Below are 16,554 nucleotides of genomic sequence, written 5' to 3'. Positions count from 1 at the left end.
CTTCTATACTGCAATAATAATAATAATAATAATAATAATAGGTATTTTTGTCGTGCTTTCCAGTTTCAATATCTAAACATCCTTAAACCAAGGCAAATTTACTATTTAAGCAAAATTGTATAAGACAACAGGACTTGTTTTCTATTTTGTTACACCTTTGGCAAATAGTTTTTTCTTGTTTTAAGCATAAACCTCATTAAAATATATTTATGCTTCAAACTAGAAAAACTATTTGCCATTAAAACGTTCATATTAATATTAATAGTAGCATTAATATTCACTGAAAGCAAGTCTTAATATGATCAATTATTCATAAGATCCCATTTGGGGTTTTTTCAACGTATGATTCTGTTTCTACCTACAAATAACTATTGTCGTCAATAAATATTAGATTTCTTGTAGCTCATTAGACGATATCCGACACAGCCAACGAGTGCTTTTGCCCCGATTTCAAGAATAGTTGAAACATTATTGGATTCGCTACAATGGTCTTTTCATTCTGCTGTTAGATTTATTGGATTTGTGTGATTTTATACTCTATAAATAAGGAAATAGAAGCAGTTCACTCCCTCTCTTGGTTCATAAGCATAACAATGGAAAGCCTTTGAAGTAACTTTTGAAATTTCAGATAAACAGGCATTTGATTATGGGTATTCGACACAGCTACAGTTTTGTGCTTGATCATTTTGAGGTAGCAGTACTTGAAGACAAACTTTTAAAGAACGTATATATTTGAGTTTTGATTCCAAAATTTGACATTAGAACCACTTCATTTTTGTTTTTTATTAATGACAACTTTAGGGTTTATTTATTTATTTATTTTGAATCCATCTTTTTTACTCCCAATTTGGAATACCCAATTCCCACTACTTAGCAGACACTCTCACACCCTCATCAACTCCAGGGGTGGTAGTCAGCGTCAATACTCATTGTGCTACCCAGGCCCCCCAACTTTAGGGTTTAGAGAGTTACGGTAACTTGATTAAAACTAGAAAGAATAATACTAAAGCTTAAGTTGAGAAAAATATTTATTTTTGGAATTCTGGGAGTCATCTAATCAACTGTGACATGAACATTTTTTAAAAGCACACTATCCTTAAAGTAATATTTCCTTGTTTTGTATTACACTCTGAGGGGCAGATTCACTAAACAGGTGCGGCACTTTCACATGTGGTATTTAATCGTAAATACATGTGTCTTATTCACTAACCACCCACAATCATGTTTAGCAGGCGCAGTCAGCACTGAAATTTACTCACAAAACTCCATGCAATTTACATTGCACTATTACCGCCAAATGAAAGTAGACTGTAAAATGAATTTTATTTAAAAGAGATGTTTGTGAACATTTTCAAACGAACATTTCAGCAGTAATAGTCAAATAATCATCAAATGATGTTGAAGAGCGTTATAACCTGGCATGTATACAGATGCGTGGTGTTGTCAAGCGCACGTTCTGCATGTTTAAGAGATGAACGATGTGTCTGGATCAAAATGATGCTGTTCAGTTCCACAGGGTGAGTCAAATACGGTGGTCTGCGGCATCCTCAGCTATATTGCGCTTAGAATTGGACCACAAGATCAGAATTGCATGTGCAAATTTTGTGTAGTAGCGATTTTGTGGCCGCTTTTTCGCCATTGCCTGATCTGCATAATTCCTTTAGTGAACCGGGCGCTAAACGAGCGCAGTTAGTGTTAAAAAAACAGGGATTTTAGTGGCTGCAATTCATTCTTAGTGAATTTGCCCCTGAATATACTCTAAGTTTCTTAGGATAAAGTGTCTGCCAAATGCATACATGTACATACAGTACAACTTTTTTGCTTTTTATTTAGCTAGCCCCTGATGATGCATGGAAGTGCCCTCACTGTAAGCAGCTACAGCAGGGTATGGTGCAGATGAGTCTTTGGACGCTCCCCGACATCCTCATTCTCCACCTCAAACGTTTCCGACAAGTAGGAGAACGCCGCAACAAGCTCTCCACACTGGTCCACTTCCCCCTTACGGGTCTCGATATGAGCCGCCATGTGGTCAAGAGGAGCAACTGTGCACGACTGCCACCTGGCTCGAAACATCAAGCCCACAACAGGCCTGACAGCAGCAGACATTCACCAGACTTCCTGTACGATCTGTATGCTGTGTGTAACCATCATGGAGGCATGCATGGGGGCCATTACACAGGTGTGTGAGCAAGGGAGAACAACATGTTCTCATTGACTAATGTTACTATAACTACATGTGGCAGGGTGGAGGGTGGGCCAGGTCTTGATTCCGCACGCCCGGCCTCTAATGATGAAGCCCGAAAGGGATAAAGGTGACCGGAGACGGCAGTTACGGGCAGCTAACTCTCTCTGTCCCACTGCCGTCTCCGGTCACTTATATCCCTTTCCCTGGGTGGGACGTGGCTTCCGCCCTGTCTGCTGGCTGGTCATCCCATCTACCTGGATCAGGGAGGGGACAAGGGGAGGAAAAAAATTAATTAAAAAAATGCAGTACCTACAACCTGTATCAGGGATCAAACCCAAAAAAATAATAACACACAATAATATTTAAAAGAGAGGGAAAGGCCAATGCAGAGCGGCAGTGGGAGATTGAGAAAAATTACCGGTTCTCCGATATGCTGTAGCCTGGTCCTCAGCCACTCCAACCTCTAGTGGACTACAGCTGGGCCTCCCCGGGCGGATCGGAGGCAGTCCTCCAGCGCCTGGCAGACGGAACGCCCTACCGCATTGCAGTGGACGCTCCAGGTGGTCGGCCAGAAGCCACTCCCCACTTGTGGTCAGTGGCCTCAGACCCCGCCGCGTTTCAGCGGCTGGTATGGGTCACCTCCGCCCCTGGCAGCGGTCCTGACAATTGCATTTTTAAACTCTGTAGTTGACTTTAATAGAAATTTCAGATTTTTATTTTGTACTACAAATGTATGTTAATTGCTCTTTACTTGAAATATTGAGTAAGCTAACTCATTCTGATGGTACTTAAAATGTAACTCTTTAAATTTTAAATACTTCTAGTGGAAACAGCCAATACTAGCTAGAATTAGCTAGTACAGGGAATGCTAGCATGCTGATCGGTAACACTATGCTTTGAATAGCATAGAAATTGATCAATGAGTAAAGCAATATAGAGCATTTTTAAAGGTGCACTCAGTAGCTTTTGTCTTTGTGTCATCTCCGAGTTACACTGCCACCTAGTGGCTTGGATGCGGCATAATTTAAAATCAACAGTTTTCAGTTTCAGATGCCATTGTAGAAATGCATTATTCCCAGTCAGCCATGATAACAGTGTCCAATAACAGAGAAAGTGTCCAATAACAGGACGGTTACTGAGATTTAGCGAGTAGTATTCGGCTGGTCTTCTGATCCTAACATGCCAGCCCCCATGTGCGGACCCTATCCATGTAGAATATTACAATTCATGTCTTTAAGAGTTAAACTTTAATGAGAAAAAAATACTGAGTACACCTTTAACTTGTACATGTCCTTATTGTTAGCTCAAGCTCCACTATTGTCCTTGGTGATGCCCAAAACTCCAATATAACAGAAACTCTTCTTAATAACACAACAAAACATTAAACAATAACAAGTCTCCCCATTTACATTCGTCTTGCACAAAGACACATTATTTAACACTTAATTTTAACATGTACTCTCCCTGTTGAGTGCCATGCAAAGCATGCTGGGAAATAGAAATCCTCTGCCTAGTTTCATTAAATTGAAGTACTCTTGCCAAATGCTGCATCAACCAATTAGAGCAGAATAGTGTTGTAAGGTGATGGTCTGGCCACCCCAGTCCTCCGAGGGATTGAACAACGCTGGAAAGAGTTGAAAGGCAAGTGAAAAATAGGCAGCCATGCAACACGAGACAGCTCCTGATGTTCACCTGGGAGGAATGGAACACTATTCCAGCCTCATTTCTGCACAAACTGCTGGATAAAGTGGCCAGAATTTGCCAAAAATAGTAGAATAGAAGCTAATTTATTAGTTACATAATCTTATACTTAAAACCAAGTTAAATAATATCTTACTTCAAAGTACAGGCCAAAATACTAACATGAACTACTTTATCAACTGTGAGTATTATCATGTGAGTTTCAAAAATGAAAATAATGAATTCTGGCTCCCAGTGTAAGTAGACACTAATAGGAAGTACTTTGTAGACTGCTTACTGAACATCATTTTCTGTGTTTTCTGCAGCATACTGCAGGAATTCAATGGATGGACAGTGGTACGCCTATGATGACAGCAGTGTTGAGCTAGTACCCGAGGGGGAAGTGTGCACACGTGGTGCTTATATCCTGTTTTACCAGAGACGTGACACAATTCCACCCTGGTCAGCTAGCTGTTCCCTACGAGGTGAGCACTCATCTCTCTCTCTCTGACTTAACATACTGTATACTCACACTAATAAGGGCTGATGTCTTATGTCTGCAGTGCAGGCTTTACAGACAGTTGTTTATACACACACACACACAGAGAGAGAGAGAGAGAGAAAACATTCTGAAAAATAAAAGAATATCCTCTAAGGGGCCGTTCAGACTAACGTATTCTTGCACCAAAAAACAGCTAGACACAGTCATATGGGTTTGAAACGATATGAGGGTGAGCAAATAATAATTGTAATTTTTGGGTAAACTGCCCCTTTTAAGAAAACATAGCAGGAATTTGCCTCCAGCTAAAACTCTCTTTCTCAAAGCCCTTCTAGCCGGCTGTTATAGCCCTCCCTCTTGAGACAAGTTGTTATACAATAAATATTTTGTAGCGACAGTGTTTAGCATTACAATCACAAGTGGACCAAGGCACAGCCAACCCCTGGTATGCTCTACGGACTCTCTTAAAAAAAGATGCTTTTTAACTTCTGTAGGAAATGTACTTCTTCAGAATCCAACAAAAAAAGATATATATGATATGTATTCAATACCACAACCACAACAAGACCTTGGTGCAGGAATCAGGGACAGAAGCTGGTGACTATCCTCACTGGACATAGACATGGCTTTGAGTCGTGTATCACAAGGAACAGGACACCCACACACAAGTGGATTCCCATTCTGTTCCTGGCCCGCTGTCTCTGCTGTTGTTTGGCCTTATGATCTAAATTAATCACCATTCCTCTGAAATTATGCTCAGGCTTGTCAATTACTTTAACAAATCAAATCTATCCAGTAACATCACAATTGACCCTTCGCAAATCTCCATCCCCTTGGTAACAGTTGCTCGCTCAGAGGAGCTTTACAGAACGTCCCACAGGAATTAATTGGAGATTCCACGAACAATGCGATTGTCAGTAAAATGTGCGCATAAAGGGGTAAAGATTTAATGGATATTATTATAATGTGGGCTGAAGTTTAATGTGACATTACACAGCACCTTTTTACTGTTTCACTTTCAAGAAATTGTTAAATTATGCTGCTACATGATTAAGAACAGTGGAGACTGTGAATCAGAATTGAGGCAAACGCTTAGCACAGGAAAGAGGAAAGGCTAATTTAATAGCGATTATAACTGATAACATTAAAGGTGCACTCAGTAAGTTTTTACTAATTAAAAAAGTTTTACGCATAAAGACATTGTGGCGGGGTTAGCAAGAGACAGATACAGTGGGTGTGGTGTCAGGCCTAGGAGAGGCGTTTATTTTAAATACTAAATCGACAAAAAAATTTATGAAATAAGGGAATTAGGGAAGTGTTCATGGGGGAAAGTGTCCAAACAAAAGGGGAATCTGGAATCCTCACTGTGAAATGGAGCTCACTGCAGGATGTGATGTGCCCAAAGGAATGGTCCAGGACGTGAGTGGCGGTGGCTATCCACCACAACGTGAATAGCATTTTTTAGAAATATGTACAAAAATGATGTACACTTGAATAAAATGAAGACTCAAATCATATCAATAACCCAATAAAAGCTGTTTCATTTTACATGGAGCCTCCTCATGCGCGCTGCAATGCACGTGACTCTTTGTTATTACCACTAATAATGACAACAATAATAACATCAATTAACAAACAGAATGAGTGCCAATGGGAAGATAAAATGTCCAAACAAGAGGTCCCTGCTCAAGTGATGAATTGAACCGCTACTACCTGCAGCTCTCACGGCGCGGCTGCTTGTCCAGCACATCGCAATTTGTTTAGTTGAAATCCAAGAATGTCCATAAGAGGGATGTGTGTAGGATGAGACGGAGAAAAACACATACTAAAAGTAACAAAACAGAAGGTAAACAAACAGGTTCAGTCTAAAGGGCAGCACTTAGTAAACAAACTTTCAATATCCAGAACGATGGGTTTCAGTCCAAAACCACAAGTACTACTAGGACCGATGAGGCGAGTAAAGGCCTGATATATTCTAGGGCAGTGGTGGCTCAGCGGTTAAGGCTCTGGGTTACTGACCAGAAGGTCAGGGGTTCAAGCCCCAACACCACCAAGACACCATTGTTGGGCCCTTGAGCAAGGCCCTTGAACCTATCTTCTCCAAGGGTGCCGTATCATGGCTGACTCTGCACTCTGACCCCAGCTTAGCTTTGATATGTGAAAAATAAATAATTTCACCATGTATATGCAGAAATGTATGTATGATGTGTGACAATTGATCAACTTATCTTTATATTTCCGGAAAAGTCCTTCTTCATTCAGGGGTAGGCATGTAACGATTCACTCAACTCGATACACGACGATAAATGAAAAAGTGTCCTTTTATTATTTCTCACTCAGACAAAATGCTGCACATTTCTTTGTGAAACTGAAATATCTTTATGTCAAATAACAAAACTAAATTGAAATTTGAAAACAAATCCCAAATCAAATAAATAATACAAATCTCTTCATATAAACAAACTAAGGCTTTGCCGGTGCTCTTTCCTAGCTTCGAATTTTTGTTTTTACATGTTTTTTTTTTTTAAGAAATATCAGCATATCCACATTTTCTGGCAGAAGCTGAGATCTCTGCACATTCACAATGTCCCCTGCTGATGAAAAAACCCTTTCACTAGGGACAGATGTGGCTGGTGTGGAGAGATATGCTTTTGCTATACTGGATAACAGTGGGTATAGCCTAGCATTCTCTTTCCACCACTTGAGTGGACAGCTATTGAGGGAAATGGATGTTTCAGCTCTGTACTTATTCTTTTCTGCATCAATCTGACTGATGTGCTGTGCAATTGGTTCATCGAAAGTCCCTCCTAGGAGATCTTTCAATGCTGTTTTCTTGGAAGGAGGTTGTTTCAGCTCAGCTCCTGCTCTGTCTGTCTGGTCAAGAAGCTTCTCTTCTGCAGGGGGGTGGCCACTGGCACCTTCTTTGCCCTCATCCTGCACAGAGGAATAGCAGAAATAAAAAGACTAAGTAAAATCTTACAACATTGACAGAATCAATGTAGAGAAAGAGTAAAATAAATACAATACCTGGTTCTGCAACACCAGCACAGCTTTCTCCTTCAGTCTGTGTAATACATCCTTGCGTTGGTCTTTCTCTAGATGAGGCAGAGCCCAGAATCTGGGGTCTAATGCGGTGCACTCCAGCAGGTGGTTGTACTCTGAAGTGTATCTGTTGTAAAGGTTGTTCAGTATAGCTCTCTTCATGTTGCTCACAGTGAGGGAGTCTTCTTCGTTGGATGCCATGTTATGCTCGATCATATGCTTTAAGGGCACAATGAGAGACACGGTGGGATTTTTTTCGTCACACAGCACAGTGGTGGCCGTTTTGAGTGGCTTTAGAAGCTTCACCATGTCCTCCGCATCACGGATATCTGAGCCATCCAAAGTATCGATGTCACGGACATTTCGTCGAACTTCGTTGCTCAGGAGAGTCGCTGTCACAGCCGCTTGTTGTTCGAGATAGCGTTCGATCATAGCTAGACTGCTGTTCCAGCGTGTAGCGATATCGATGATTAACTTATGCGCTGGAAGCTCCAGTAGTACCTGTTTGGCTGCGAGCGCAACTGTGGTTGTGGAGCTTCGGTGAAAGAAGGCAGCAATACGCCTCACTCTGACTCACTCCAACAAACGGCTCACACGGGGTACACTCAAACCCGCTTGGCTGGCTAAGTTCAAAGTGTGGGCAAAACACCTGATATGGAGCCCAGCCCAGCCTCTCTGACAGCAACATCCATATTCCTCACGTTGGCCGTGACCACAGCAATTCCATGGTTGGCCTTTTGAAGCCCCCATTCACTCACTCGATTTTAAAACTTCAGCAATATTAGCTCCGGTGTGTGTTTCGAACAATGGGCGAGTTTGGAGAACAAAATTAACCATCTCCCACTCACTGGTTATCACATGGGCTGTGACCGTAAGACAACTCTGGGTAGCCCTAGAGGTCCAGCTGTCGGTTGTAATTGATACACTATATGCTTCTTTCTGAGGGTCTCAACTACCTTAGATTTTGTTTCCCTGTAATGCGCTGGCATGACAGTCTGGCTAAAGTGGGGGCGTGATGGAATGGTGTATTTGGGCTCCAATGTGTTGACGAGTAGCCTAAATCCTTCATTTTCTATGACAGAAAACGGCCTCATATCTTTTGCCATGAAAACACGATACACCTTGTGATCTCTTTGGCTCTCGCACTCGTCGCCGCAAGTGGGGCTGTAAATCCGCCGGTCAGTGTGGTTTGGCCTACTAATAGGATTTTATGTGCAGACGACGGTGACTGGAGCTTCTCACTGTAGTGACGGTTTGTATGCTGCATCATGTTTGTTGTGCTATTGGTGTATATTAACATCTTCTTGCAGTATCTGCACACAGTTTTTGTTTTGTCTGTTACCACCTCACCGCTTTCATTTTTAGTCTTCGGAAAGCCAAAATGCAGCCACACCTCTGATTTGAATGAGGATGGGGCACCCTCAACTACATCTACACTTGCTGCCGCCGCCATGTTTGCTACTGTTTAACGCTACAACTTGTTCGCTGCTATTCGAGGTCAAAATATACTGCTTCGGCGCCCCTGCTGTTTAAAACGTGTATCGCGTTTCGTTTAACATCTAAACCGACACGAATCGTCACATATTTTCATTGATTTTCAACCAGCTCGGAGTGCATCGTTACATCCCTATTCAGGGGTAAAAAGAAGTTCTAAACAGTCAAGCAATGATATACTCTTTGTGAACATTCAGACACCCGCCACACTGCTGTGGGAATCGTTTAAAAGTGCATTTAAATATAAGGAAGCTACATGTTAAACCTAAACTTATGTGCCATTAAAATATGTTATCAATTATGCCTCATTCAATGAGTAGAATTCACATTAGGTCAGTAAAGAAGCTGTTTTATCCACTCAATGATGATTTGAAGTAAAATATATGTAGTGGAAAATTGTTTAGATTCTGAACTCATGATGCTAATGCGCTAACACGCTAAATGCGGCCATAATATCCGCCGATATAACTATGTTTTTTTCATTTATGATGACACTGATACCGCTGCAAAGATGGGTGTATAAAAGAGTTTTAATGGACAAAATACAGACAAAAGAATGATGATAAAAGAGGCGTATCTTACTTTGGGCAGATGAGTGAATGGCTTTCGCTGAAGATGGCGCTTAAGAGTTTTTGAGTAGATTTGATTCCTTTTGTAGACTAATTAAAAAAAATACAAATTGCATGACACGGTCTTGGTGTGTTCATGATGAATACTGACTGAAAAACGTAAACAAAGTAGTAGGTGGAGCTTCAGGTCACACCTACCAATGGCATGGACCAATGGCAGTAAGAAGGTGTTTAGCAGCTAGTTTCTCGAAATTAATGCAAAAACCTTCTTTTTGGCAAAATTTGGTTCTAAATGACATCGTACCCATAAGTTCTTCGATTTCGTATGGAGTATATTTGGGCCTTTAGGACCAGTTAAAACTTACTGAGTGCACCTTAAATGTTATTGAATATTAGAGATGCACAATGTTTCTGCGACCATATCGTTATCGACCGATAAATGTGAATTTTTATGTTATCGGTTGTTGGTCCGATAAGAAAATCTGGCCGATATATTAAAGCCGATAAATGATGGCTTTTTCAGGCACACACTACTCACCATGAGGGTTTTGATTGGGGCCTTCTGCATAAAGTAACACGTCAGCACGCAGCAGACTTTGTCTACAAATATCAGACTGGATCTGAGGAAACACTCCATTTTACTTATCCATGGCCACATATATTTAGTTTCTTCATTCTTTTTGCTTATAAAAGCATATTGTTATGTTTACAGTGAGTTTGAGACTTATTTGCATTCCTTATTGCGGTCTTTTGACAAGTTTGATTTAATTACAATGGATACTTTTATAAATATAATTACTATATTTATAAAAGTAGCTTCTCAAATTAATTATAAATTGCAGTCAATAGACTTTAAATAAAAAAACGTTGGCCATAGGAATGTAAAATATATATATGTAACTGGTTCAAAGTTGACAACATTTGGTAAATGATCATGGGAAGAGAAAGATTTAGATGTTTCCTTACAGGTTCCTTGTTTTATGCAATTTAAGTTGTTTTTAAATAAAAGCAATAATCCACTTTACATGATTGATTTAATTTGAAGTAGTCTGGATGTGGCTTTATAAGCTGAACCTTTTGTTTTTGTAATCAGGCACACAGAATGTAGATTTCTATCAGGAAGACTCACAGATTTGAGTGAAATTGAAGCTGACATTTATTTGATGAATATAAAACAGAAACGTAATGTCTCTCTTTTGCGTTGGCCCCATCTGGCGGTCCGAAGTTGTAGTACTCGGAACCATCATGTCCTGCCGGAGATAGGAGGCAGGGACGAGGAGCCTACCTCCGTGCAGGACGGGACTCAACTGGTGGTGGTGGGGTGGTGGAGGTTGCCACGTTAGCACACTGAAACAGCAATGTGATAGATTATGAGCAGACTTATAAAGCAATGGCTCACATTTGATTGGCTGGGAGTTACCCCGCTAATGGGGCGATGATTTACAGCTGCTAGTCTTCCCGCTAGAACTACGCTGCGTTTATATTTATATCCAGATTTAGATTTAATCGCAAATACATCCGCTATTGGCCCAAATATTATGAATTATCGGTATTGGCCCAAATTTCCATATCGGTGCATCCCTAGTGAATAGAACTGTCCCTTAGGACTAAGTAGCAGTACAGATTACCCGAATTTGATTTGATTCTAATTCACAAGCGTTTAGCTTAAATTTTGATTTGATTCTGATTCAGTTGGGAATTTTTCCATTATAATGTCCATTTTGTTGGCATATTAAAGAATGCTCATACTGTAAATTACACCTTCTAACTTGGTACATTACAAAAATATTTATTAAAAAAAATTAACAACAGGACCAAACTATGGGGTTCAATTATTATTTATTTAACAGATATAGTAGTCAACACAACCAAAACTGAAGTAAAAAATTTTAAGTGAAAGATCAATCTTGGGATTGAATCAGAATCGATAACGTGATTGTTCAAATGAAAATCGTAATTAATAGGAACATTTTATTTTTTCCAATCCCTACTGTGAACTCTTTACTTTGTATCACTTATACTATGATTTGAATCATTACCTACATGAATAAAAATGTAATTATTAACATGAATTTACTTTGACTTACATTAGAAAATAGCAAAAGCTTGTCGGATAATATGGCGGACAGCAACAGTCGCTAAGGTAGGATTAGTCTGAAAAATGTAAAAGGCGGGTCTTAGTGAATGGTCAATTAAAAACATTTAAATTTAGACACCCTAAGAAAATTTATAAAATATTGTAGCACCTAATAGGTCTAAAAATGTCACCTTTGATCGCAGCCACCAAGTACACATAAGAAATAAGTAATTCCTATTAAAATAAGTTTGTAATGCTGAATATTCACTATGTGAAAATAAGCCATTATTTAGCCATAATGAATAAGCCTACCAACCATAGTTGCCAAGTTTGTGGTTTTCCAGCAACTTCCAGCAAAACTCTTATATTTTGTTCAGAGGTTTGAGGGTTTGACATGTTCCACAAATTAGATTTGCATGTATTTTTGGCTGACCAAAAGCAAATTTTCAGCAAGTCAAAACTGGCAGGATGAAAAGTATTTTCTATTGAAACAGACAGGCCAACTGTGGTTATGATTACAATACAGTGAATTAACAGATGAAATAGTGTATGTACAGATAATAGGCCTGCATATAAAGCAAAATCATAAGAGTACGGTATGCATTTATTTTGTCCAAGTGACTCCCTAAAGCCTGTCCTATCTCAATTTAAATGTATTCTATTTTGTTACTTTGTACACAGTATAATACAATACATCTTTCATTATAATTCTGACTTTGTCAGAATCAGTTTGAGTTTTTTAAACTTGGGAAATGTTAAGATTGCATGTTTATGGTCAAAAGATTAGTAGTGCAATAAGCCACATTTATTTATGTTTAACATTGCACCTTAGTGCATATATTTTAAGTAGTGCATTTTACACTTACTTAATAATATAGTTTATAGTATAACATCAAAGGTTTTGTAATTAACCATGCAGTGGCAGTGGCCTTGGGTATCTCCTTAAGAATGTATGTGAGAGAAGTTAATATAGACCTGTTATCAGTAGCTACCATTCACAAGCGGTAGGAAATAGATTGAGGAGTCTGAATTGAGATAACTGCAGTCGTTGTTAACAGCTTCAAGCAATAGTTTGAAATTGGTTACTGAAGTCAATGGTTATCACATTTGTGCAGTGTTGGCAATCAATTTCAGTGTCTGTCGTCATGATTTGAATAGAGTAACATAACTGAATACCACAAAACTGTGCCCCAGAACACCTATGCATTAAAACACCTCCAAATGTTGGCATTATTTTGGCTAACAGTAGTTAGTCTTACAGGCTCCACCAGCTCCTCTGCATCTGATCACTGGCTTTTCCGACTGACTGCGGACAACCACATTTCCAGTCCTTCTAGCAAGTTGTCCAACTCGTCTTCAGTTCCTGAACCCCAAACCCCAAATGTTCCTGTTATCCATGAGCCCCCTAAAGAAGACATTGGTCAGTACACTCTATATCTACTCTGACACTGCACCTGACAATACACAATAATCGGTTTGTCTCTTACTCTGTTTCATCATTAGGATGCTTACAACTTTTTGGTCGAATCACTTTATCAAATATACATATTATAATTTTTTTTCTGTAGGTCCTTGTGACGCAGCACCCCTTTGAGTAAATTTGAGTGTGTAAGCACCTTTATGTCCACATTCATATGACTAATTCCACATTTTCTACTTTTTAGATGGAATTGAGCCTAAGCGATTTGTAAGGGGTAGTCGGGGCCACAGTATGAGTATGCGTTACAACTCCAAATCCAAGGCAGGCCCAGGTAAAGTTCTTCCACTACGCTGGTCATTTGGTTCCAAGGACCGTCGAAAACCCTCAACCGTAGCACCACAAACTGGAACTGACGAGCTGGTGGAGTACCTTGAGTCTGGCCGACGGCCTCGTTGTACCAAGGAGCCCATAGTTAGCATTGTAGCAAGTCCTTCACAGGTTGAAGCTCAGCTTGGTGAAGACGATTCTCTTAGCTCCCCAAGTGGTTGTAGCAGTCTCAACGGTATGGAGAGAAGGAGCTATCAAGGTCCAGATTCGCCCCGATTACCCGAAGGCCAGAGCAGACTAGCGCTGGATCTTAACAGCATTCATTCTAATGCCAGTGCAAGAACTGATGGCACATTGGCAAAGAACAGTTCGAAAACAACCAGGCAGGAGCAAGCAGAAAGGACTCAGGACAGAAAGTCTCTTCGAGGTTCCCCTACTGGGTTACACAATGGGACTAGATCAGCAGTTAATGTTCCCGCTCTTTCCAGAGACACTACATTAAAAAGACTCCGAAGCCAACCAGATGCAACTAACAGGAATCTTGGTCAAACACAGGTGGTCACTGGGTCCAAAGTTGAGGAACGTAGGACTAAAGATGGCATCCTTTCCGTCAACTCTGGCCCTACACATACAATTGCCCAATTCCAGGATGGGAGGTCTAAGGAGGTGGGGCATGGGAAAGCTCTTTCCAATAAGAGCTTGGTCAAATCATCTCAATCCAATGGCACTCTAAATGGAAAGGGTGTTGAGGCGAGGAAAACCAGTACTTCCCACAGGATCACCAATAAACCAAGAGAAATCCAGGTTTCTTCAAACTCAGCTGATATAAAACGTGCCCACAGCTCATCCAATATTCAAAGCAAGCTAGATATGACTTTGAAGAGGACATTGTCTCTCCAAAGAAATGGTCAGCTGGTGACAGCCCATAAGGGACTTGCGGTAGATAAAGTCTCCTATGCAACGCTACAGAGAATTAGATATAGCAGCACTTCACTTGGCAGACAGAGACCTGTTCCTGAGTCCTGCTTCTGACATGTTTCATATTCACTGTGGAAAAGAGTGGTTTTTATGTATTTTGTTTGTATGTAGGCATCGGGCATAACATAGTCTCCCCTACCAACTCTGGGGGGAATTTAGTAAGAAGGAATTGCGCCCACTGATACTGCATCAATATTTTATATGAACATTTATGCATTTTGGGAGACACATTTACAGTGCATTTAAGGCATAAATGTTCATAAGAAATTCAGTTTGTGTGTTCCATGGGAATCTAACCCATGATCTTGCCGTTGCTACCACCATGCTCTACCAGTTGAGCTACAGTAATGAATTTTCAATGAATTTCATTCATTGAAATTCAAGTGTAATATCTGCCGGGTGGGGTTCGAACCTCCAACCTTTAGAGCTATAGTCCAGATCTTGACACTATGTAGTAAGAAAATGAGTTATTAGTATACTAATTACTATTTCCATGCACTGTCTGCATTGTTTGAGCACCCAATTGACTAAAGGAATTAGGTAAATCAGCTAACAACGCGAATACAGCCATAAAATTTGCACTGATCATAATTTGCGCTCGGGAGATGCACCCAATTAAACAAATAAGGCGAAATTTGCGCTGATTGCAAATTGTGCGGGGGGCAATTACAGCAAACATATGTGCATATATGGCTTAAAGACAGCGAGTGGTCAAATTTCATAATGGGAACTCAATGTTTTTCCACATAAGCTTAGAAAATATTCCAATTTGCCTGGCTACAATTACTGCTACCATGATCGCTAGAAAATGTACACAAACATCCCTTTTAACCACCCAGCATTTTGTGGGCGGTAATGGCATAATGTGAATTGTGTCAAGCAAATAGGGCTGTTATTTGTAAAATTAGCCTTATTTGCATAGAAATGATGCGTGTTTGCCCAGAAAAAATTACAATAGCTTCATTTAAATGTTCATGTCGTAGCGCTATGGCACCAAAATAGTGCCTTATTATGTAGGACTGTGGAAGGTTTGTAAATAAAATGCAGTTTTTATGTGCACTACAGTTTCACAACTGTAGAATTGCGTTAATATCCCTACAGTACCTTATTTTTGTTTTTTGACTCGTTACGCAGCTATGATATTAAAACACTTTTACAGTAGTACATGACATGTAATGGGATACATTTTAACTAGGGCTTTCGATTGATTAAGATTTTAATCAAATTAATTACATGGTATGCTGATTAATTAATCGCATATCTAAAAATTTGCTGAGAAATTCCCTCAAATAACAATACGTAAATGTATAATGATTCAATAATTAGAAATATTTATATTTAAATAACTATAAATAAAATCTGTTATACAAAATAATAATTGAGATAATTAGAGTAAAGCATTGATAAGAAAATACAAAAATTGCCTTTAGAATCCAATATATTCTGTTTTTCCATATTATTGTACATTAGCCAATCACTGGCCTAAAGTTCACAGCAATTCATTTGTTAATTGTATTCATAAATTAGTCCGAGATAGATTATCTAAGGACATGTCAATGTACACCTGCGTCAGACGGACGCTTTTGGTTCTGTTGCTTCATAAACATACCGTTTTTAAGTCGCTGTGTCACGTTTAATGTACTTTGAAACGTAGAAAACACGTCTTGAGATCCCTGCATTTGGATTTGCACTCCATCAAGCTGTGTTTGAACACAAGAATGCATCTTGTGCTGTCTGCTGTCCCAGAGCCATATAGAGAGAGAGTTGCTACAACTCCATTGACTCCAATGGAACGTTTTTTTTACAGCAATGGCGGCTCGTGGAGCCTCTCAATAGTTCCCGGAAGTAGCATCAAACACCGTAGAGATGCATCAGAACAAACCGTTTGCGACGCACTTTTAAAAGGTGAGACGTTTAAAGAATAATATTATCTTATTCTGTATATTATCAGTACATCTAAATAAAAATAACTTGTAAATTAAAACCTTTATAGTTGAGTATTACTCATTAAATTAGGAGATAAGGGATGTTATCGGATAACTAACAGATTAGGCAAGGATCGGAGCTGGATAAAGTTAGTAATCTAACACCCTATTAATTGTAAAATCTGTTCTCTTGATTCAGTTTCATCCATCGTTTAAAAAAAAAGTAATATCGTAATATATTATTACAATTTAAAATAACTGTTTTCTATTTTAATGTATTTTAAAATGTAATTTACTCCTGTGATGCCAAGCTGAATTTTCAGCCTCATTACTTTTGAACGGCAGTTTATATACGAGT

General features: G+C 39.5%; 1 protein-coding gene across 1 annotated transcript in view; it reads left to right on the top strand.

The window, feature by feature from the left end:
- Positions 1-15,446, top strand: part of usp43b (ubiquitin specific peptidase 43b) — an 87,855-nt gene extending 72,409 nt beyond the window's left edge. Inside the window, exons 12-15 of the mRNA XM_052138971.1 lie at positions 1,834-2,179; positions 4,192-4,350; positions 12,808-12,966; positions 13,211-15,446. Coding sequence (XP_051994931.1) covers positions 1,834-2,179; positions 4,192-4,350; positions 12,808-12,966; positions 13,211-14,325 — 1,779 coding nt within the window. The 3' untranslated portion in view covers positions 14,326-15,446. The remainder of the gene's footprint in view (positions 1-1,833; positions 2,180-4,191; positions 4,351-12,807; positions 12,967-13,210) is intronic.
- The last annotated feature ends 1,108 nt before the right edge of the window (positions 15,447-16,554 follow it).

Source organism: Xyrauchen texanus, chromosome 12 (genome assembly GCF_025860055.1).
Source record: "Xyrauchen texanus isolate HMW12.3.18 chromosome 12, RBS_HiC_50CHRs, whole genome shotgun sequence".
In the NCBI taxonomy this organism is placed as follows: Eukaryota; Metazoa; Chordata; class Actinopteri; order Cypriniformes; family Catostomidae; genus Xyrauchen; species Xyrauchen texanus.
The sequence above is the reverse complement of the archived record's forward strand: the minus strand, read 5'-3'. Positions and strand labels throughout refer to the sequence as shown.